This window comes from Sapajus apella, unplaced genomic scaffold (assembly GCF_009761245.1).
Source record: "Sapajus apella isolate SASKATOON/1434 unplaced genomic scaffold, GSC_monkey_1.0 scaffold45, whole genome shotgun sequence".
NCBI classification, from domain to species: Eukaryota; Metazoa; Chordata; class Mammalia; order Primates; family Cebidae; genus Sapajus; species Sapajus apella.
In genome coordinates this window covers 84,676-109,106 of record NW_022436985.1, presented here as the reverse complement: position 1 = coordinate 109,106, position 24,431 = coordinate 84,676, and the positions used below count along the sequence as shown (strand labels likewise).

Below are 24,431 nucleotides of genomic sequence, written 5' to 3'. Positions count from 1 at the left end.
TGAACAGACACTTTTCAAAAGAAGACATATATAAGGCCAACAAACATATGAAAAAATGGTCATCATCTCTGATTATTAGAGAAATGCAAATCAAAACCATATTGAGATACAACCTGACACCAGTTAAAATGGCGATCATGAAAAAATCTGGAGACAACAGATGCTGCAAAGGATGCGGAGAAATAGGAACACTTTTACACTGTTGGTGGGAGTGTAAATTAGTTCAACCATTGTGGAAGAGAGTGTGGTGATTCCTCAAGGACCTACAAACAAAAATTCCATTTGACCCAGCAATCCCATTACTGGGTAAATACCCAAAGGATTATAAATCATTCTATTATAAAGACACATGTACATATATGTTCATAGCAGCACTGCTTACAATAGCAAAGACCTGCAACCAACCCAAATGCCCATCGATGATAGACTGGACAGGGAAAATGTGACACATATACACCATGGAATACTATGCAGCCATAAAAAACAATAAGTTTGCATCCTTTGTAGGGACATGGATGAATAAGGAAACCATCATTCTCAGCAAACTGACATAAGAACAGAAAATCAAACACCACATGTTCTCACTCATAGGCAGGTGTTGAACAATGAGAACACAGGGACACAGGGAGGGGTGCATCATACACTGGGGTCTGTTGGAGGGGGGCCAAGGGAGGGACAGCAAGGAGGTGGGGAGTTTGGGGTGGGATAACATGGGGAGAAATGCCAGATGACAGGGGGATGGATGCAGCAAACCACATTGCCATAGGTGTACCTATGCAATAGTCCTGCATGATCTGAACATGTACCCCAGAACCTAAAGTACAGTTAAAAAAAAAAATCATGATTACAAACTGCAAAGAGGGGAGTTCGCCACTCGAAAAAAAAAAAAAGAGAGGATCAGTCTTTTAATAACAGATAAATTATTTGTGACATGAAAAATAATCATCTTTCCTTAACATCTGCTATAATAAACATCAGTCTTTTAAGCATGAACCATAAAAAGTTTAAGCACACTGTTTCAGCAGAAACTAAAACAATAAAGCATAACACAACAGTAGTTTATTTTACACGAATTCTCTTCTCTTGACCTAACACATTCTTAGTTGAGAAATCACTTAAGAATTTTTTAAAACCCATTTTTAAACTAATGGTAGAAGGTAAACTCTAGTTTACTTATTTTCAATTCACAGTTATGAAAATACATTTGTAAACAAGCTTGGATTATTAAGATAATTAAAATACATCTACTACAATTCCCATAACATATAGTTTAATTGTATAAAACAATGTGTCAGGTTGTTACAGCAGGTAGCTGGTCAGACATGAGCAAAGTAGGAGAGGACCCCCTCAACCAAGAATATCAGGCGACCATCAGGTGATGGTCAGGCAATTGTTAACTGTCTCTCTGGTTGCAGCCAGCACCAGGGAAAGGCAGTCTACAAACAGAAAAATCCTGAAGCTGGTGATCAGCAGCTTCCAGGTAAGATCTCAGGAGTTGGGCAAGTGGGCTCATGCATGTGCACTAAAGGGCTGCATATACAATAATGAACCATATGTACAATGGTGAGCCCAAAAGATTATAACACCATATATTTGCTGTTCCTTTTCAAAGTTTAGATGTATTTAGATACACAAATATGACTGTGTATCTGTATCTTTGTAATCTGTACCAGACAGTACAATAACATGCCATACAGGCTTGAGCCACAGAAACAACAGGTTATACCATATAGCTTAGGTGTGTCATAGACTATACAATCTAGATTTTTGAAAATATACTCTATGATAGTCGCACAATGACAAAATCACCTAACAATGCATTTGTTAGAATGTATCCCCTTCATTAAGTGACACATGACTGTGTAAGTATTGGTTCTGTTTCTCTGCACAATCCTAATACAAAGACCAATACAATCTCTGACAGAACTTTAATGTTTGCATAAAGTAAAATGAGACCTTTGTTGATTCTTTTTCATAGATGCAAACTTGTAGAGATAACTATAGTTTTTCTAAAGAGTTAGCCTGCTTCTCCAAGATCATATTTGAAAAAAAATAAAAATAAAAATAAAATTTAAAAAAAGAGTTATCCTGCTTTGATTTTAGTAAATCCCCTTGATTTGTTTCTTTCTTTGGCAGTACAGAATATTGGAGCTGACAAGAAAGAAACCAGAAGTCATTTATGTCCAAGTAGGATTCAGACATGTTTTCCAAATGCCTGGTGAACAGAGCAAAACCACCAAGGCAAAAGTAAAAACTAATCCTATGAGAAGAAGCTAATCATGATGGCCCACACCCAGTAAGAAAATCTTAGTGTCAAAAGAATGGCAATGCTAAATACTGGGGATTTTCTGTCAACTGGGTTTGCCTTCTAACACAGACAATCTCCAATGACTTTATGCCTTGTATCCTTTTAAGTGTGAAAAAACTATGAAAAAAAAAAAACTAAAACAACTGTTTCATTAAAAATAGAAAACAAAAAAAAAACACTGTTTCATTAAAATATTGGTAAAAAAAAAAAGAAAAGAAAAACCTGCACTACTTTTGAACTCTTCTAATAGAATATAGAACAAAAAAAAGACATCATCCACTTCTCCCTACTTCATCCCAGTTCATCTGGTAGCTTTAGCTGTGAAAGAGAACATTGGTAAAAATGCCCAGCAGAGAGCATCATATGGCAAGAGACTGAAGTGCCTCGTGGAGCCGCAGCTGTACTCAATGGGAACACACTTATTCTGGAGCATAGCTGAAACAGCCCCCGGGGACTTCTAGAACTACGTGAGTAGAGGAACTTCGCAAAAGGCATTATGTTCTCTACATTGATAGTTAAAAGATTAAAAAATGGCATTTAAGTTATTAACATTATTGTGACTCTCTTTAGTAGCTGCAATCCAATGATGCCTGGGAAAACGTGTTATATACATAAAAAGGATTAATCCTTATTTCCTCTAGGAATATTTCCAGCACTGTAACTGGTCTCAGTGTGCTTGAATTATTGATCTGCAAATCCCTTCTACTGAATTGTAACACAAAGAGCGGAAAGATATTTGCCCCTCTTCACTATGGACATTCAGCTTTAACATTGAGTGATGAGTGATAGTCTTTATAAAGCACTATCTCAAAGTAATATATTATTATCCCTGATAGAATTATTATTATTACAAGTAGGGATGCTAATTTGATATATAATTCCAAAGCCCAGCCCCTTGTTATGTCCTTGAAGGAACAAAGCTATGAATAAAAACTGAAAGAGCTAACACACCAATCTCTGTAACACATAGGGTATATATACACTGCTTTGGAATTCCTAAGTATAACACAAAAAGAAATAAGGCATCCATTTGCAGACCATCCAAAGGTATTGGGTCTGGTGGGAGTAGTGGGGCAGGGACAAATGCTATAAAACCTAGCAGAATAACATACAAAAGTGGCAGAGCCTGACTCCAGCAGAGCAGCACATGCCAGTAAAAAAGCACTGGGAGAAACCATAGCATCCACTAGAGTAACTGAAAAGCAGCCTCTTCTTACAGGATCAGTGGCAATTCCAAAGACAGCTACCCAACAGAACTTCAGAAAAAGAGAGAACCTAGCCACACAATACTTTCTTTTGCTAAAGTAGTTCTCCAGACCACCTTTCAAATGCAATTACCTAATACAACTGTGGATTTTAAAGTACATAAGCAGTTCTGATGGCAGAAAGAATGAAATTTCCCATTTATGTTATAGTTTATTTTTACTCAGAAATAAAGCAGAACATCATAACTATGCATATTTTTTCTACTATACTATGACCATAACAGGCAGTGAAGTATAACATGTGAAACTACATTCTAATATAATATAGTCATGCTGGATATTTTAGACTTTGCATATATTTCATATTTAATATATTGATTTACTATAGCCTATACATTTGTCAAAAAATCAATATTTTTCAAATGGAGCATTTTGATGTAAAATTATATTAAGGTTTTGTATTAATGCTTTCAACACAGCAATTCAAGACCTTGAGCAGGACTCTATCCAAGGAGCTTTCTTAAAGTAAATTTACATTATTGAGATTTTATAATTCAATTGTTTCACAATTCTAATGGTAATCCAGTAGGAGGAAAGATTATGTATGTGTGCCCCCCCACACACACACACACAAAATTCAAGACAATAGCAATATCCTTTTCGTGTGTCTACAGTAAAATCCATTTCATTAAACCACGTGAATTGACAACTACTTAACTCTAACCTCCGTGGTACTCAGGTAAATGTTCAATCAGAAATTTAAAAGCCTTTTAAACATACAAACAGAAAACAAAGGATAAATTGAGGCACTCATCTCTGAATCACACTTTCTTTGATGTCAAGAAGTGTTGACAATACGAACTTCAAGGTCACTGTCAACTTCAAAAGTCATTAGCAAATAAAATATGACTTAATTGAAGCAAACTCAGCATGGAACTGCATTATTTTAAGTGAATGCTATAATATAATTTGAAGAAGAATTACTAACTGCCACTCTCGCTGACAATTAAATAAATGAAGATGGGGCTATGCAACTTTCCCCCACATCTTTCCATAATTAAATATGGAAACAGAATTTGTGGAGAACTAAAAGTCCCAAAGTGTATCAATTCAAACACTAATAGTCTGTTTTCCAGTGTGGCAGCACACAGGTAATTCCCAGCATGTTATCATTAGCAAATATGTCAGTATCATCATTCCAACCACAAACTTGCTTGTGAAATCCACCTTTGAAAAATAGATTTCTAATAGTTACCTAGGCTCTTCTAAAAGAATAAAGAAGCTAAATTTTACCATTCAAAATATTATATATCTTTTTTGTAAAATTTCTCTTTACAAATTAAATTTAGGTAAAGTTTATCATTTGTCACTCAGAGTCTCATACAACTTTTAATTCTATATTTAAGCTCTACTAGATAGCTTCAGCAAATGGGATTCACCAGTTAGGAATGAATCACAATAATTACCCATCTATTGGATTATTTTCTTAATTTTCTATCAATAGGCACCTCTGGAAACTAAACTCCCATATAGTATTAAATATTATTTCAAAAAGCAAGCAAAGAATAACATAGAATTATCAAAAATTTGTTTAAGATTTGAATTAACATTATTACAGTATCAATTTGGCAGTAGTTTGTGAAGAATCTGTATTTTTCTGCAGGAGAAACAGAAGAAAATAAAGCCTTCAACTACTGAGCTTTGCCACCCTATCTCTAGTTCTCTCAAATCCAAGATGGGGATTTCAAAAAATATTACAATTCAGTTTGTATTAAACTTTGCTGAATCTTCTTGAATATTATGAACTATGTGTTTAACTGATATAGAAAACTATATATGTACATGCTATATAACATGTTTTTAAATTACATTTAGATTTTTATTCCAGTAAATACAAGTTGTATTGATTCAATAATTATTACATTAGCTCATCAAATAAATTAGGTCATCAAATAAATTTCTTCTTATTTCTATAAATAATAATTTAGCCAGGAAGAAATCAAGTTTTATATGTCAAAGTAATGCTTATTCATGTGGGAAAAAAATTTTATGCATGCAGGGAAGCTTCGAGGCATTATTGTGACCTTCTAATAGATGATACATTATTTCTGAAACAAAACAAATTTAAAGTAAGAATTACATTTTGAGATTAAGAGGGATTGGGGAATTATTAAGCTAATGCCAAGGATCTATGACTAGTTGTGAAGAAGAAATACTAATTCCAATATATTAGACCATAGTTGTTTTTTTTTTCTTTTTCCAGCATATTTCAGATAAGGAAATTGAGCACAAAAATTAAGTAACTTGGCCAAGGACAAATAACTATTAAGTGGTAGAGTCAGGACATATAACCAGGAAGTCTGGCTCCATTACACTTCTTTGCATAACTTGTCCTTCACCTTGGAAAGAATATCCTAATATCAGACCATAAGACCATTTCACTGGAATTTTTACAGAATTGAACATAATGTTGAGGTAAACATATCTCACTCAAATATTTAAGATACTTGCCACTGTGTGTAATGAAGACTAATTGTCACATTGTTATTAATAGAATGATGGGACAGTCAAGGCCTGGAAAACCAAGTATGTCATAGAGAAGGAGAATGAAATATTCTTGAGACAAAAACTCCCACAACCAGGAAGAAATGGGAATTCTCGTGGCTGGAACAGGAAACATATAACTTACAATATCCTTACTCTCCATGTTACCAGAATTAACTGGGTTCTTCATAAGTTTTATAGCATAAAACAATCCATTAGTCTTAAAATATCTTCCTACTACTGTATTTAAACACAAAATGTATTATTTCTAGTTTGTTCCATGATGAATAGAAATTTTTCTAAAAAGAGTTACAAATCAAAAATTAAATAATACTGGCTTATATATATTTACTCTTTTAATTCTTTGTGTGAATTTTAGTTATTGTCTGATAACCTTTCATTTCAACCTGAAGACTCCATCCATTTGCTATTTCTTTTATTTTATTTTATTTTTTATTTATTTATTTTTTTTTTTTTTGAGACAGAGTCTCACTCTGTCACACAGGCTGGAGTGCAGTGGCACAGTCTCGGCTCACTGCAGCCTCAGCCTCCTGGGTTCAAGCAATTCTCCTGCCTTAATCTCCTGAGTAGCTAAGACTACAGGCACACACCACCAGGCCAGCTAATTTTTGTATTTTTAGTAGAGATGGGGTTTCGCCATGGTGGCCAGGATGGTCTCAATCTCCTGACCTCATGATCTGCCCAACTTGGTCTCCCAAAGTTCTGGGATTACAGATGTGAGCCACCACACCCAGCATTTGCTATTTCTTTTAGAGGGTGAGCCAGCAACAAATTCTGTCAGCTTCCATTTATCTAAAAAGATCTGATTTTTTCCTTTGTTTTCAAGAAATAGTTTTGCTGATTCTAGAATCCTTGATTGGCAGTCTTTTTCTTCAACACTTTGAATATGTCGTCCCCCTGCCTTCTGGCCTCATGACTTCTATTAACCTTTTGGGGGATTCCTGCTACATGGTATGTCACTTTTCTCTTGCTGCCCTCAAGATTTTCTCTTTGTCTTTGGCTTTCAACAGCTTGACTGTGATGTGTCTAGGTACGCATCTCTTTGCATTAATCTTACTTGGAGTTTGTTGAGCTTCTTCTTTGTGTAATTTTTTTCATCAAATTCAGGATGTTTTCAGCCAGGATTTCTTCAAATATTCTCTCTTCTCCTTCTGAGATTCCCATTATGTGTATGTTGGTATAGTTGATGGTATCCCCTAGGTCTGTGAGGCTCTGATTACTTTTCTTCCTCCTATTTTCTTTCTGTTCATCAGACAGCATAGTATCAATTGACATGTCTTCAAGTTAACCAATTCTTTCTTCAGCCAATTCAAATTTTATTTTGGGCTCCTCTAGCAAGTTTTTCATTTCTATTTTTATAATTTTCAATTCTAGAACTTCTACTTGGTTTGTTTTTATAATTTCTATCTTTTTATTAATACACTCTATTGGGTGAGACACTATTCTTATACTTCCCTTTAGTTCTTTAGACATAGTTTCCTTTATTTCTTTAAACATATTTAAAATAGCTAATTAAAAAATGTTATCTAATAAGTCTAATGCGTTGGCTTCCTCAAGAATAGTTTCTTTTTCTGGGTATGTGCCATATTTTTTTATTCTTTGCATGTTTCATAATTCTTTGCTGAAACCAGATTATTTTGTATGATAAAATGTGACAACTCTGAATATCAGAATTCCTACCCTGAGGGTTTGTTTAGTGATTTTCCTAGACTAATTCTCTAAACTCTGTATTCTTTGTCATGTGTGTATATGAAATCTCATCCTGATTAGCTGAGTTTTTGTCTCAAGAATATTTCATTCTCCTTCTCTATGACATACTTGATTTTCCAGGCCTTGACTCTCCCATCATCCTATTAATTACAATGTGATAATTAGTCTTCATTACAGACAGTGGCATGTATCTTAAATATCTGAGTATTAACAATTAAATAATGATTGGACAAAAATTTTCCTAAGTTCCTCAAACCAATAAGTCTCCAACCTTTGCCAAGGTCCTCTGCACATGTGTTGGTGCATAATTTGAATGCTCAAGCAGTCGATTTACAAATCTGTCTTAGCCATCACTTTATGCTTGTGTAGAGCCTCAAGGTGACCTGAAGGTAGGAGCTAATACATTCTCACGTCTGTTTTTTGCAGTGATAGGTTACCAATTCTAAAACCACTTTCAATATACCATGGGATTAAGTAAATCAGTACGTAATTGAGGATAATGGGAGCTAGGTTTCTCACTGTAGAAGCAGCAAGTCAAACATGGAAAAGAAAAGATTAAAATAAACCTGTAGTGTTAGACTGAAATTGGAGGTATTATGTATAAACTCAAAGCTTTTAATAGACAAATAAAAAGTAAGTATAGATTTCTTACTCTGTCCATTGAGATGACCTAGAAGCCATAACACCCAGTAGCAATGCATGTACCTAGTATACAGATCTTACTTTGAAATACATTCTGCTGCTATGGAAGCGGAGCTTCTTAAAGAAGTGGTTGATTGCAAGGCTGAGGCAGGCAAAAGCATAAAATGAACCTGGAATATCTTATTATCACAGAAAGTAAGGAAATGTTCAAAGAATGATATGAACATATCATAAAGACACAGTAAGTGGCTTAAGAGGTTCCCAAGGGTCAAATCTGGAATCACCAATGTCTCAAAATAAACAATAAAGAAATAAATTATAACCCTTTGAGTAAAATAGAAATTCATGAATCTATACTGATATAAACACATAAATGGGGAAAAAATAAAGCTCTTCTTTGTAGTAAAATGCCAACAAATAAAGGTTAAAAAAATAGAGTTAGAAAATCATCTTTTGATAAGCATCATGGTAAAACTGGTTCAGCAATCATCAATAGATGTTAAAACTATTAAGTAAGAGTTTGATGAAAAATAGGTAAGACTTTGATGAGAAATGAAATATCTATTTATTCCTTAAGTATCTTAAATATCTACTCTTAAACCATTCTTAAATATCTATTTATTCTTAAAGCCTTAAAGTAATCCTCAAAAAATATTTACTTTACATGAGATAAAACTAGAAGACACCACCTCAAGTTAACATAATCATATATGAGATAAATACCTTGTTACTCATTACATGATGTATTAAGAATCTATCACTTCGGCCGGGCGCGGTGGCTCATGCCTGTAATCCCAGCACTTTGGGAGGCCGAGGCGGGTGGATCACGAGGTCAAGAGATCGAGACCATCCTGGTCAACATGGTGAAACCCTGTCTCTACTAAAAATACAAAAAATTAGCTGGGCATGGTGGCGTGTGCCTGTAATCCCAGCTACTCAGGAGGCTGAGGCAGGAGAATTGCCTGAATCCAGGAGGCGGAGGTTGCGGTGAGCCGAGATCGCGCCATTGCACTCCAGCCTGGGTAACAAGAGCGAAACTCCGTCTCAAAAAAAAAAAAAGAATCTATCACTTCTATAGTACTCCTGCCAAAATATAAAACAAACCTTCAGATATTCATAATATACAGAAACCCATAACTGAAGAATATGCTAACAAAATAAATGACCTGTACTCTTCAAAAAAAAGTAAAGATTAAAGACAAATACTGAAGAACTGTTCCAAATTAAAGGATTCTAAAGAGACATGCAACTAAATGCAACGTGTAATATCAGACTAAATTCTGAACCAAAAATTTTTTCTATAAAAGATATGAGATAATTAGCAATATTTTTCATAATAATGAATGACCTGATTTTGATAACTGCATTGTGATTATAAAAGAGCATGTCTTTTTTTTTCAAGTTCCAGGGTACATTGGCAGAATCTGCAGGTTAAATAGGTAAACATGTGCCATGGTGGTTTGCTGCACCTATCAACACATCACCTAGGTATTAAGCCCCACACACATTGGCTATTTTTTTCTGATGCTCTCCATCCCCCAAACTCACCCACAACAGGCCCCAGTGTGTGTTGTTCCCTTCCTTGTGCCGATGTGTTCTCATCATTCAGCTCCCACTTATATGAACACGAGGTGTTTGGACTTCTGTTCCTTTGTTATTTGCTGAGGTTAATGGCTTCCAGCTCCATCCATGTCCCTGCAAAGGTCATAATCTCATTCCTTTTTATAGTTCTTCCTTTTTATGGCTGTAGAGTATTCCATGGTGTATACGTGCCACATTTTTTATTTATTGTTTGTTTTCTTTTTTTTTTTTTTTTTTGAGACAGAGTCTCACTCCATCACCAGGTGCCAGGCTGCAGTGGCATGACCTCAGCTCACTGCAACCTCCGCCTTCCAGGTTCAAGCAATTCTGCTGCCTCAGCCTCCCAAGTAGCTGGGACTACAGGCATGCACCACCAAGCCCAGCTAAATCTTTTGCATTTTTAGTAGAGACAGGGTTTCACCATGTTGGCCAGGATGGTCTCAATCTCTTGACCTTGTGATCCGCCCGCCTTGGCCTCCCAAAGTGCTGGGATTACAGGTGTAAGCCACCGCGCCCGGCCTATTGTTTGTTTTCTATTTTGAGATGGAGTCTCACTCAGGTGCCTAGCCTGAAGTACAATGGTGCATCCTTGGCTCACTGCAATCTCCACCTCTCAGATTCAAGAGATTCTCCTGCCTCAGCCTAGCTGGGAGTCTAGGTGCACGCCACCATGCCTAACTAATTTTTTTGTATTTTTAGTAAAGACAGGGTTTCACTATGACCAGGCTGGTCTCAAACTCCCGACATCAGGTGATCTGCCTGCCTCAGACTCCCAATGTGCTGGGATTACAGACATGAGCCACCGCACCCCGCCATGCCACATTTTCTTTATCCAGTCTGTCGCTGATGCGCAGTTGGGTTGATTCCATGCCTTTACTATTGAGAATAGTACTGCAATGAACATATTCATACATGTATATTTATAATAGAGTGATTTATATTCCTTTGGGTATATACCCAGTGATGGGATTGCTGGGTCAAATGGTATTTCTGCTTCTAGATCTTTGAGGAATCGCTACACTGTCTTCCACAATGGTTGACCTAATTTACATTTCCACCAAGAGAATAAAAGCATTCCTATTTCTCTGCAACCTCACCAGCATCTGTTGTTTCTTGACTTTTTAATAATTGCCATTCTAACTGGCGTGAGATGGTATCTCATTGCGGTTTTGATTTGCATTCCTCTAATGATCAGTGATAAGTTTTTTTGCATATGTTTGTTGGCTACATAAATGTCTTCTTCTGAGAAGTGTCTGTTCATGTCCTTTGCTCACTTTTTACTGGAATTTTTATTGTAAATTTGGTTAAGTTCCTTATAGACTTTGGATATTAGACCTTTGTCACATGGATAGATTGCAAATATTTTCTCCCATTCTGTAGGTGGTCTATTTGTGCTGATGATAGTTTCTCTTGCTGTGCAGAAGCTCTTTAGTTTAATTAGATCCCATTTGTCAATTTTTGCTTCTGTGGCAATTGCTTTCGGCATTTTTGTCTTGAAATCTTTGCCTGCACCTCTGTCCTCAATAGTATTGCTCAAATTTTCTTCTAGGATTTGTATAGTCTTGGAGTTTACATTTAAGTCTGTAATCTGTATCTTGAGTTAATTTTTGTATAAGGTATAAAGAAGGGGTCCAATTTCAATTTTTTGCATATGGCTAGACAGTTCTCCCAGCACCATTTATTAAATAGGGAATCCTTTCCCCATTGCTTGTTTTTGTCAGGTTCATTGAAGATCAAATATGCAGTTTTATTTCTGAGTTCTATATTCTGTTCCTTTGGTCTACATGTCTGTTTTTGTACCAGTACCAAGCCATTTTGGTTAATGTAGTCTTGTAATATAGTTTGAAGTTGGATAGTATGATGCCTCTAACTTTGTTCTTTTTGCTTAGGATTGTCTTGGCTATACTTTTTTGGTTCCTTATGAATTTTAAAATAGCTTTTTCTAATTCTGCGAAGAATGTCAATGGTAGTTTAAAGAAAATAGCATTGAATCTATAAATTACTTTAGGCAATATGTCCTTTTTCATAATGTGGATTCTTCCCATCCATGAGCATGTAATGTTTTTCCATTTCTTTGTGGCCTCTCTGGTTTCCTGAGCAGTGGTTTGTAGTTCTACTTGAAGAGGTCCTTCACTTCCCTTGTTAGCTATATTTGTAGGTATTTTATTATTTTGGTTTTAGAGAGTGAATTTTAGCTTTTTAATGTGGGCATTTAGTTCTATAATTATGAATGGAAGTTCATTCATGATTTAGCTTCTGCTTGTCTCCTGTTGGTATATAGGAATGCTTGTGATTTTTGCACATTGATTTTGTATCCTGAGACTTTGCTGAAGTTGCTTCTCAGCTTCAGAAGCTTCTGGGATGAGACAATGAGGCTTTCTAGATGTAGAATCATGTCATCTGCAAACAAAGATAATTTGACTTCTTCTATTTGAATATGCTTTATGTCTTTCTCTTGGCTGATTTCCCTGACCAGAACTTCCAATACTGTGTTGAATAGGAGTGGTGAGAGAGGGCATCATTGTCTTGTGCCAGTTTTCAAAAGGAATGTTTCCAGGTTTTGCCTATTCAATATGATATTGGCTGTGGGTTTGTCATATATGGCTATTACTATTTTGAGGTATGTTCCTTCAATGTGTAGTTTATTGAGAGTTTTTAACAAGAAAGACATTGAATTTTATCAAAGGCCTTTTCTGCATCTATCAAGATAATCATGTGACTTTTGTCTTTAGCTCTGTTTGTATGATTAATTACATTTATTAATTTGCAGATGTTGAACCAACCTTGCAACTTGAATATGGTGGATAAGTTTTTTGATGTGCTGCTGGATTTGACTTAACAGTATTTTCTGAGGATTTTCGCGTCGATGTTCATCAGGAATATTGGTCTACGGTTTTCACTTTTTGTTGTATGTCTCCCAGGTTTTGGTATCAGGATAATGCTGGCCTCATAAAATGAGTTATGAAGGAGTCCCTCTTTTTCATGTTTTTGGAATAGTTTCAGAAGAGGTGGTATCAGCTCCTCTTTGTACCTCTAGTAGAATTTAGCTATAAAGCTGTCTTGTCCTGGGCTTTTTTTTGGTTGGTAAGCTATTTATTACTAACTCGATTTCAGAACTCATTATTGGTCTATTCAGTGATTCGACTTCTTTCTGGGTCAGTCTTGGAAGGGTGTATGCATCCAGGAATTTATCCGTTTCTTCTAGATTTTGCAATTCATTTCCATAGAGGTGTTTATAGTATCCTTTGATGGTTGTTTGTATTTGTGTGGGGTCAATGGTGATATCTCCTTTATCATTTCTGATTGTGTCTATTTGATTCTTCTCTCTTTTCTTCTTTATTAGTCTAGTTATCAGTCTATTTATTAATTTCAAAAAAACAGCTTGTGGGTTTATTGATTTTTTAAAGAGTTTTTCATGTCTCTATCTCCTTCAGTACCATTCTGATGTTATTTCTCGTCTTCTGCTAGCTTTGGGATTTGTTTGCTCTTGATTCTCTAGTTCTTTTAGTTTTAGAGAGTCAATTTTAGCTTTTTAATGTGGGCATTTAGTTCTATAAATTTCCCTCTTAACACTGCTTTAGCTGCATTTCAGAGATTCTGGTAGATTGACTCTTTGTTCCCTAGTTTTAAAGAACTTCTTGATTTCTGCCTTAGTTTCATTATTTACCCAGGAGTCATTGAGAAGCAGTTTGTTGAATTTTCATGTAGTTGTGTGGTTTGGGGTGAGTTTTTTAACCTTTAGTTCTAATTTGATTATACCATTGTCTGAGAGTTTGTTATAATTTCGGTTTTCATATGCTGAGGAGTGTATTGCTTCCAATTATCTGATCAATTTTAGATTAAGTGCCACGTAGTGCTGAGAAGAATGTATATTCTGTTGTTTTGGGTTGGAGAATTCTGTAGATATCTATCAGTCCACTTGATCCACAGCTGAGTTCAGGGCCTAAATATCTTTGTTAATGTTCTGTCTTGATGATCTTATATTGCAAATGAGGTCTCCCACTATTACTGTGTGGGAGTCTAAGTCTCTCGTAGATCTCTTAAGAACTTGGTTTATGAATCTGAGTTCTCCTGTACTGGGTTTTTATGTTTAGAACAGTTAGCTCTTCTTGCTGAATTGAACCCTTTACCATTATGTAATACCCTCGTTTTTGTTGTTGTTGTTGTTTTCTTTTTTGGTTTAAAGTCTGTTTTGTCAGAAACTAGGATTACAGCCCTGGTTTTTTCTGTTTTCCATTTGCTTGGTAAATTTTCCTCCATACCTTTATTTTGAGCCTGTGTGTGTCCTTACACACAAGATGGGTCTCTTGAATACAGCACACCAATGGATCTTGACTCTGTATCCTGCCATTCTGTGTCTTTTATTAGGGCATTTAGTCCATTTATATTTAAGGTTAATATTGTTATGTATGAATTTGATCCTGTCATCATGATGCTAGCTGGCTATTTTGCAGACGGGTTTATGTAGTTGCTTCATAATGTCATTGGCCTGTGAACTTCAGAGTGTTTTTGTAGTGGCTAGTAACAGTTTTTCCTTTCCATATTTAGTATTTCCTTCAGGAGCTCCGGTAAGGCAGGCCTGGTGGTGAAGAATTCCCTCAGCATTTGCTTGTCTGTAAAGGATTTTATTTCTCCTTCACATATAAAACTTAATTTAGCCAAATATGAAATTCTGGGTTGGAAACTCTTATTTCAGAATGTTGAATATTGGCCCCCAATCTCTTCTAGATTGTAGGGTTTCTGCTGAGAGGCCCACTGTTTGTCTGATGGGCTTCTCTTTGTATGTGACCTGGCCTTTCTCTTTGACAGCGCTTAACATGTTTTTCTTTCATTTTGACCTTGGATAATCTGATGATTAAGTGTTGTTGGGTTGACTTCATGCAGTATCTTACTGAAGTTCTCCAGATTTCCTGAATTTGAATGTCAGTCTGTCTTGTTGGGTTGGGGAAGTTCTCCTGGATGATATCCTGCAGTATATTTCCCAACTTGGTTCCATTCTCCCCATCTCTTTCAGGTATTCCGGTCAGTCGTAGGTTTAGTCTTTTTACATAATCCCACATTTTTCAGAGGTTTTGTTCATTCCTTTCCATTTTTTTTTTCTCTAATCATGTTTGCCTGTCTTATTTCAGCAAGATATTCTTCACGTCAGATTCCTTCCTGTGCTTGGTTTATTGGGCTATTGACACTTGTGATTGCACCATGAAGTTCTCATGTTGTGTTTTTCAGCTCCATCAGGTCATTTATGTTTCTCTTTAAACTTGTTATTCTGGTTAGCAGCTTCTGTAATGTTTTATCATCGTTCTTAGCTTTTTTGCATTGGGTTAAAACATGCTCCTTTAGCTCAGTGAAGTTCATTATTGCCTACCTTCAGAAGCCTACTTCTGTCAATTCATCCATCTCAGCTTCAGCCCAGTTCTGTACCTTTGCTGAAGAGGTGCTGCAATCATTTGGAGGAGAAGAAACACTCTGGCTTTTTGAGTTTTCAGCATTTTTCCATTGATTCTTTCTTATCGTTGTGGGCTTATCTTCCTTTGATCTTTGAGGCTGCTAACCTTTGGATGGGGTTTTTTGTGGAGTCTTTTTTATTGATGTTGGTGGTGGTGGTGTTTGCTTTTTTCTTAACATCAGGACCCTCTTCTGTAGGGCTGCTGCAGTTTTCTGGGGTTCCACACAATTTTTGCCTAGGTTCTTCCCCAACCCTCTATCACAAGTGGAGGCTGCAAAACAGCAAAGATGGCAGCCTGCTCCTTCCTCTAGGAGCTCTGTCCCAGAGGGGCACCGACCTGATGCCAGCCGGAATGCTCCTATATGAGGTGTCTGGTGACCCTTGTTGGGAGGTCTTACCCAGACAGGAGGAAGAAGATCTGGGACCTGCTTAAAGAAACAGTCTAGCTGCCCCTTGATAGAGCAGGTGTGCTGAAATGGGATGAATCCCCCTTGCCCAGACTGTCCAGGCTCTCCAAAACCAGCTGCCAGGAAAGACTAAATAGGGTATACTACAGAGACTGCAGCTGCCCCTCCCCACAAGGGGCTCTGTCCCAGGAAGACCAGAGTTCTGTCCATAAATACTTGGCTGGAGTTTCTGAAATTCCCATGGGGAGGCCCTGCCCAGTGATAAAGGATGGATCAGGGTCCCACTAAAAGAAGCAGTCTGGCCACAATCTGCCACACCCACTGTGCGGCAGTGTGGGCAATTCCTCCCTGTACAAAACACTCAGTTTCTTTGGCACTAGTAGAAGAAAACAGCCAACTGGAGCTGCAGAGATGGCACCTACCCCTTCCCCCATAAATTCAGTCATATTAGGTAGTCTCCAGCCTGCTGCTGCTGGCCAGCAGGGATTCCAAGCCAGTGGGTCTTAGTGAGGTTCCATGGGAGTGAGGCTCACTGAATAATGCTGCTTGGCTCCCTGGCTTCAGCCCCATTCCTACAGGAAGGGACAATCTGCCTCACCAGAATTCCCAGGGCTGGGGTATGCAAAACAACTCCTGTGTCCAAGTGCCTTCCCAGGTGGCTGCATGCCTTAGTGGCTGCCAATCTAAGTGGCCTCTGAGAGCCTGCACAGCTCTGTGCTCGGGATCTGAGACCCTGGTGGTATGGGCTCAAGACGGAATCTCCTGATCCACAAGTTGCAAGGATCTGTGGGAAAAGTGTAGTTTCCTGGTCAGGGCAACACACACTCATTCATTGCCTCCTTTGGCTGGGGGAGGGAGCTCTTTCTGCCCTATGCCACTGCCAGGTGGGCCATCATCACCCCCCTGCTTTCCCTCACTTTCTGTAGGTTGCACCAACCACCCAGTCAGTCCCAGTGAGAGAACCTGGATACCTTATTTGAATGTGAATTCACTTGCCATTTTCATTCTTCTCAGCGAGAACCACAGAACACAGCTGCTTCTAATCAGCCATCTTCGGCTAGTGTTCTAAGAATGTCTTGTTATTAGAACACATTCAATGAACCACATAGGGGTAAAGAGGCATCATATCCAAAATGTACTCTTAAATGATTTAATAAAAATAATAATATAAATATATGGGGAGAAAAAATGATACAACAAATGTGATAAAATGTTAACACCTGCAGGATCTGAGTAAAGGTTAGAATTATTATTATTCTTTTTTTTTTTCCTTTTTTTTCTTTCATACCAGTGATCTCTGTACTTTAGGAAGAATTATTATTATTATTGTAAGTTTTTATTTAAGTCTGAAACTATTTTGACGATTAAATTATTTTTTTAAAAGAAACATCTAACTGCAAACAATGAATGAATTAGATGTAATATGGTCATATGGTTAAATCTGGAAAATATAACAGTAAGCAAAAACCCAAGAAACATATACACCAGATAATATTAAATGTTAAAATCATTTTTAAAAATTATTATTCATATATATTTATTAATATGTAATGAAGGTTTAATGTATATTGTGGCAAAAGGAGAGGAATAAAGACAGGAGAATAGTGCAAACATTGTAATAACACATTTCTTTTAAAATAAAGCTAATTCCAACGTGATGAAATTTTAACATGTGTTTTATCTGTGTGATGGTTACATAGGTATATACTATTATTTTCATATTATCTATGTGTTTGATACATGTTATAATTAAAAGATTTTAAGAAAAAAGATGTTAATGGCTCAAAGGATCTAAAACCCCCAAAACTTCCCAGTGTACCTACTGCCACAAACCAAATGGTTTTTGAAGGTGCTTAAGTCTAAGCCCAAAGATGGAGTCATATGCCAACAAATAACTATAGAATATTGGGACTAAAGGTCAAGATCAATACTGAGAATGCCTCTTCTTTACCCAAGATGTCTCCTTAAGCCTTTCCTTAAATCTACGCTTACTTTTAGAATTTTCCTCACTAGAATTAGTTCTTCTATATCTCATTGAAGTATAAAAATACCATTGGTTCAAAGTACTATGATTTCTGTCTTATAATTGAGGAAAACCAGACATACCATCTATATTCATTGTCTATATTCATGGATAACACATACATTTCAATTGTCTGAATGAAATCTTGACAACTCTGGTCAGGCTTGAAATTTAAACTCTAGATGAGATGAATTAGCTATATTATAATTGATATTTCAGTCAGAGAAAAGCACCTTATCATTTTTTTTAAATAATCATTTCTGGAATAAATGATGTTTACATTCTCAGATTCCAATTCTTTTAAAAACAAAATGTTCTTTTTTCTTTTCAAATTCAGAAAAAGAATTTCTATGTATTACTTATGATTATACATTGTGGCAGAGACTCCTAGCAATTTACACCCATTTCTTCTTCTTCTGAGATACATAGACTATATTTTCCAGCCTCCTTGGCAGTTAAGTATGGCCATGTGACTGGCTATAACTCCAAGCCTAGCCTACAAAAACTTCCAACACATAATTCCCCATCCTCTACTGCCAGCTGGATAGGGATGACAACAAATCCCTAGAGGATGACAGAAACACAAATGGAATAATCCTGTGTCCCTGAATCCCTACATGAAGGAAAGTCACTTAACAAGAAATGTCACATGAATGAGGAAAAAGAATTCTACTGTATTAAGCCACTAAAATTGGGGAGCCTATTTGTTACCACAGTTCATGTTACATTAACTAAAACATGTAATCACTTTCTTTTAGAGAAATAAGCCAGAAAAAAAAAGAAACCCACATATAAATCATAAACAATTTTCCAATTGTCAATATGAAATGCATTATACTTACAAATTGAGGTTTGTAATATGCTGGACCAAGTGTATTGTCACTAGCAGGTGGAAGACGTTTTATAATACTGCCATCATCATTAAGATGATAACCATATGACTTTCCATAAGAAGGAATTGAAGGAACATCAACATTTCTGGTAAGTGCAGGTGTGCTTGAAATTTTCTACAAGGAAACATTTTATATTATTTATTTAAAGTTAAGAGGCAGGTGAATGAAGAACCAAATATTAAACTTTACTAAAAGGCAACTATTAAATAGTGATTTAATGAGTTTCATAATATAAAACAAAAATGTTTGTTTTGTTACTAGTTTTTTGAGATAGGGTCTCACTCTGTCACCCAGGTTGGAGTACAGTGGTACAATCTCCGCTCGCTGCAACCTCTGTCTCCAGGGTTCAAGCAATTCTGCCCCCGAACTCAGCCTCTCAAGTAGCTGGGACTACAAGGCATTTGCCACTATGCCTGACTAATTTTTGTATTTTTAGTAGAGATAGGGTTTCACCATGTTGGCCAGGCTGGTCTCGAACTGTTGGTCTCAAATGATCTGCCAGCCTCAGCCTCCCAAAGTGCTGGGATTATAGACATGAGCCACTGTGCCCAGCCAAAAATGTTTGTTTTGTAAAAGTAATTTAAAGAAGTCAATTCAAGTCTGTCTTGCTTTATCCTATAAACCAAGAGAATACACTACTATTAAATTAAGAATAGAATAGAATAGAATAGATAACTATTAAAGTCATCAAAAGAAGCAAGGATTCTCTCTCATTTGGATTAGTTATTTATCTTGCTTAGGAAAGCCATCATTACTGATTCTAAAAACAGGCAATCCTATTCACATCAACAATCATGCTATTATACTATCTGCTGTGCAAAAACAAACTTTATATTTTTCAGTAACACTTTCTGGCTTCATTTCTTCCCAGTTCCTGACTTTTGTTTCCATGTTTCCTGAGTCTTGTATAAATATCCTAAGTATGCAAGCTATACAGCAGGAAAGTGTCTATGATATAATGCTAAATGGAAATAGCAAAATATAAAAGTGAATTATGAATATAGCGAAGTTATGTGAAATTATAAATAAATGTATAAAGTCACCTACATGTATAATTTAATGCCGAAAAAAGCTATGTAAAAATTCACCAACATGGTGAAACCCCATCTCTAACTTAATGTTAGAATCAGAAGTTTTAGGGTGATCATCCTTTTATCAAAATTTGCTTTAATGTAAAATATTTTAAAACTTCAATAAAAACAGGAAGGTGTAACATATATTACAAATATTAATATAAAATATATCAAATAAAAGTATTGGCATTTAAAGGATTTAGTTATTAGGCAACTGAAATTACTAAGAATATAATGACTCCTATAGTTTCTGTATGAATAAATTAATGCTATAGTTCCATGTTCACATGCCCATATACAATTTTGTTAGAAACATACTATTACTGGCAGAATTTTCCTTTTCTTTTTTTCTTTTTTGAGACAGAGTTTTTGCTCTTGTTGCCCAGGCTGGAGTGCAGTGGTATGATCTCGGCTCACTGCAACCTCTGCCTCAGAGGTTCAGGCAATTCTCCTACCTCAGTCTCTTGAGTAGCTGTGATTATAGGCACATGACACCACACCTGGCTAATTTTTTTTGTATTTTTTTGTAGCGATGGGGTTTCACCATGTTGACCAAGCTGGTCTCAAACTCCTGACCTCAGGTGATCCCTGAGGCCTCCCAAAGTGCTGAGATTACAGGCATGAGCCACTGTGCCTGGCCATTTTTCTTTTTTATTACAATTTTTTGGGGTGCAGGAGGCAGAGTCTCACTGTGTTCCCCACGCTGGAGTACAGTAGCATGATCTTGGCTCACTGCAACCTCTGCCTCCCGTGTTCATGTGATTCTCATGCCCCAGCCTCCCAAGTAGCTGGGATTACAGGTGTATGCCACCCGGCCTGGCTAATCTTTGTATTTTTTTAAGCAGAGACAGGGTTTCGTCATGTTGGCCAGGTTGGTCTCAAACTACTGGCCTCAAGTGATCTGCCTGCCCCAGCCTCCCAAAGTGCTGAAATTAGAGGTGTAAGCCACCACACCCAGCCAGAATTTTATTTTTTATCAATTAAAGACAATCATTAAGTAGTTTCAGTAATACCTATGAGATTAATTACCAAATTAAGAAATCATTTAATGGCTTTCCCTCCTTTCAGTACATTCAAAAATATTTGTGTGATGTCAAGACTTTCCAAAATATAACCCCTACCTCCATTCTCTACTATAACTCTCCCTTAGCTTCTGTACTCCAAACATTCCAAAGAACTTTGTTCTTTCCTGGAATATAGCACGCTACCAAACACTTCAGTGTGTTTATTCATGTGGTTTTTACCGCACATGAATAAAGTGGGGAAAAAATATTTTTCCCATTCTTTTTAACTACTCGGTGAATCCTTCTTCAAGATCAGGTTCAATTTGTTTCCCCTATTTCCTCCAAAGACTCTCTACCTTGAGCTACTAGTAACACTGGATTATAACTCTAAGATAGCATTTCATTAATAGTATTGTACCAAATTTCATTCATTATTTCCCCATTAAAATTATAAATCTCAGGAAGCAATAATTTTCTCTATGTATTACCAACATCTAGCATTATGTATGGCCACACAGTCATCTCAAAGTAAATGAGGATTTGCTTTGTCCCCACACACAAAATATCTGATATTTAAATATGCTTACAAAGTTTAACCTCATTGTCATTGCACTGATATTATTCAGCTAAGTACTTGGCCTTAAAATATGTCCTCCTAAACAAAAAACTATTAAAATGTAATAGCCATATGAAGAAGTTATGGCAAGAGAAGGGAACCACTCTAAATAGTGACTAAATCTGCTTGATCATATTATTTATTTCAAAGAGGTAGCCTTTGATGTAAAAATTATTAATTATCTATCACCCAATACCTTTCCAAACATACCACATAATAATCTTCTGTACAAATTCTTCACTCCAGTTAAAATAACCTTCTTACTACCTTCCATGAAAATCTCACTTCTGCCAGACGCAGTGGCTCACGCCTGTAATCCCAGAGCTTTGGGAGGTTGAGGCAGGCAGATCACCTGAGTTCAGGCATTCGAGAACAGCCTGGCCAACATGGTGAAACCCCGTCTCTACCAAAACCACAAAAATTAGCTAGGCATGGTGGCAGGCACCTGTAATCCCAGCTACTTGGGAGGCTCACACAGGAGAATCACTTAAACCCAGGAGGCAGATGTTGCAGTGAGCCGAGATCGTGCAATTGCATTCCAGCCTAGGGGATAAGAGTGAGACTTCATCTCAAAAAAAAAAAAAAAAAAAAAAAAAAAAAGCTCATTTCTGTATCTTCACTTATATAACACTCTAGTTTAGAATGTATATTCCAACTCTATTCTTCAATGCCAATGTAAAGACCCACCTCTTCTATAAATCTTCCATAAATTATGCCTTCATAATACAGTAGTGCTCCTTTAAATTCCTATGGCATTTTGCTACATGATCATTCATTTAGCAACTGTCACATTTTGTCTTGAATTAACAGCTATCTATTTGTCTATCTCCCATCTAAATTTTAAGATTTTTTACTTCAGGGATCATATGTTTAACTTGTATTATTTATATTTCTTTTCCTTCCTTGCCAGCAGGAAGTCATATATTATTAAGAGTACTTAACACAGGCTTTTCTCTATATATAGGTAAATCACTAAGGTAGTTTGTAAAATCTCCCTTACTTTTTATTCACCAGAGATATTACAAGTGATTATAGATTTACCAGGAGCAAAAAATGAAGTCAGATATGAATACAGTTAAAAACTAAAGTTTATGTACCCATAAAATAACTAAAATATAAACACTAACAAATCTAATTTTTATAGAAAGGCTTTTGAAATATACCTAACATCACATAAAATATATTAAACCTTTACTATTTTAACTAAAAAAATGTCATTACAAGTATAATTTAAAATAGCAACGTACTGACTGAAGATGCTCTTTGGCCTCTAATACTTTTCTGTTCATGATATCTTGTATTCTAGGATAAGACTGATCATAGCTTGCCGGTCCTGGATTATCTGAAATAAACTTCTTAAAACGTTTCTCCCGGTTTTGCAGACTATGGCCTCCTTTTATATTACACTAAAATGGAGAGAAAAAAAAACTTCTGACATATAAAAGAAGCACTTTACAATTAATTTCTACAAGTATTAATCATTATCAGAAAATAGTTTTAAAACTCAAGCTAAGAAAGTGCACTCTTGACTGAAGACACAGTTCTAGTAAAAAGGGATAGCAAGAGAAGATAACAATTAGAGTTGTCAGTTTTAACTTGAAACTCAAAACTAAAATTTGCTGTACTGGGAGCACTTTGAGAGAGTGCAAGAAAACTCCATTTTAAAACAGAAATCAGAGGTGGGTATTCCCAAAGCTGTAGAGCAAGAATAAAGGCCCTTGGAAAAATCTGTACCCCTGAAATGAACTAAAAAGAAAAAAAAAAAAATGTTGGCATCCATGTTGCAGAAAAAAAAAAAAGTAGCAAACCTTTCAAAAGGTTATTTAGTGTTAATTCTTTTCATGAATAACATTTTGGTCATTTCCAGAAAAGTTTATAAAGACTTATTAGCAACAGCTTGGTTTTATGTTCAAATTAATTTTAAACATTGTTTATTGCAGAGCAAACATTTGGGTGGACTCTTCCAGGGCTCTCCATGCTACATATCTGGATTCTCAAGAATCTGAAAAGTATCAATTGACTAATATCCAATTAATTTGGGTAAAATTGCATCTAAAGATTTCTGTAAATAATTATAGTGCAATCATTTCAAAAAGATGAGTTATGATTACAGCATTTGATTGATCATCTAAGATTTCAAGTCACTGATTTACAAATAGCCCTTTTCAGATGTCCAGTTATTCACAGTCACTATTCACAGAGCCTATCTCTACTGGGGACCTTACTCAATTTTATTCAGCCTTTAAGAAATATACAAGCCGGGCGCGGTGGCTCAAGCCTGTAATCCCAGCACTTTGGGAGGCCGAGGCGGGTGGATCACGAGGTCAAGAGATCAAGACCATCCTGGTCAACATGGTGAAACCCCGTCTCTACTAAAAATACAAAAAATTAGCTGGGCATGGTGGCACGTGCCTGTAATCCCAGCTACTCAGGAAGCTGAAGCAGGAGAACTGCCTGAACCCAGGAGGCGGAGGTTGCGGTGAGCCGAGATCGCACCATTGCACTCCAGCCTGGGTAACAAGAGTGAAACTCTGTCTCAAAAAAAAAAAAAAACAAATATACAAAGGAGGTCTTCTTTTAAAAACTGAGTCAACTTTTGTTTTCAAATAGGCAATTTACTGCTTGAGTACTATTTTTAAAAGATCAGAATTTCTATGTTTAAAGAGTAGACATATAAAAATAAGTTTAATAATTTATTTTACAAAAAAATTTAAAAGTTGAACAAAAAGCAAAATCCTGTGGAAAAAAAAATTTTCAAATTTTGATAATTTAAAATTCATTACCACAGGCTCCATGATTAGACAAACCACAATCTGAATCTATATCAGTCCTTCAGCAAAGACTTTATCTGGGCCTCCAACAGGGGAGTTAAAGGTCTGCTGGAATCAGCTAGGAGCCAGTACATATAAATGCAAAATTTATGTGAAAATGGAAAAAGATTATGTTAATGGCTATGAA

At 36.2% G+C, this 24,431-nt stretch overlaps 1 protein-coding gene across 3 annotated transcripts in view; it reads right to left on the bottom strand.

Annotated features, from left to right (window-relative positions):
• STPG2 (sperm tail PG-rich repeat containing 2) overlaps positions 1 to 24,431 on the bottom strand; it is a 613,616-nt gene that overhangs the window by 578,027 nt on the left and 11,158 nt on the right. For 2 of the 3 annotated variants that reach the window (XM_032239554.1, XM_032239556.1), the window contains 2 exons: positions 22,721 to 22,879; positions 18,730 to 18,894 (listed from right to left, as the gene is read on the bottom strand). In XM_032239554.1, the coding sequence (XP_032095445.1) occupies positions 18,730 to 18,894; positions 22,721 to 22,879 (324 nt within the window). The remainder of the gene's footprint in view (positions 1 to 18,729; positions 18,895 to 22,720; positions 22,880 to 24,431) is intronic. The other variant, XM_032239555.1, reaches the window with a different exon arrangement.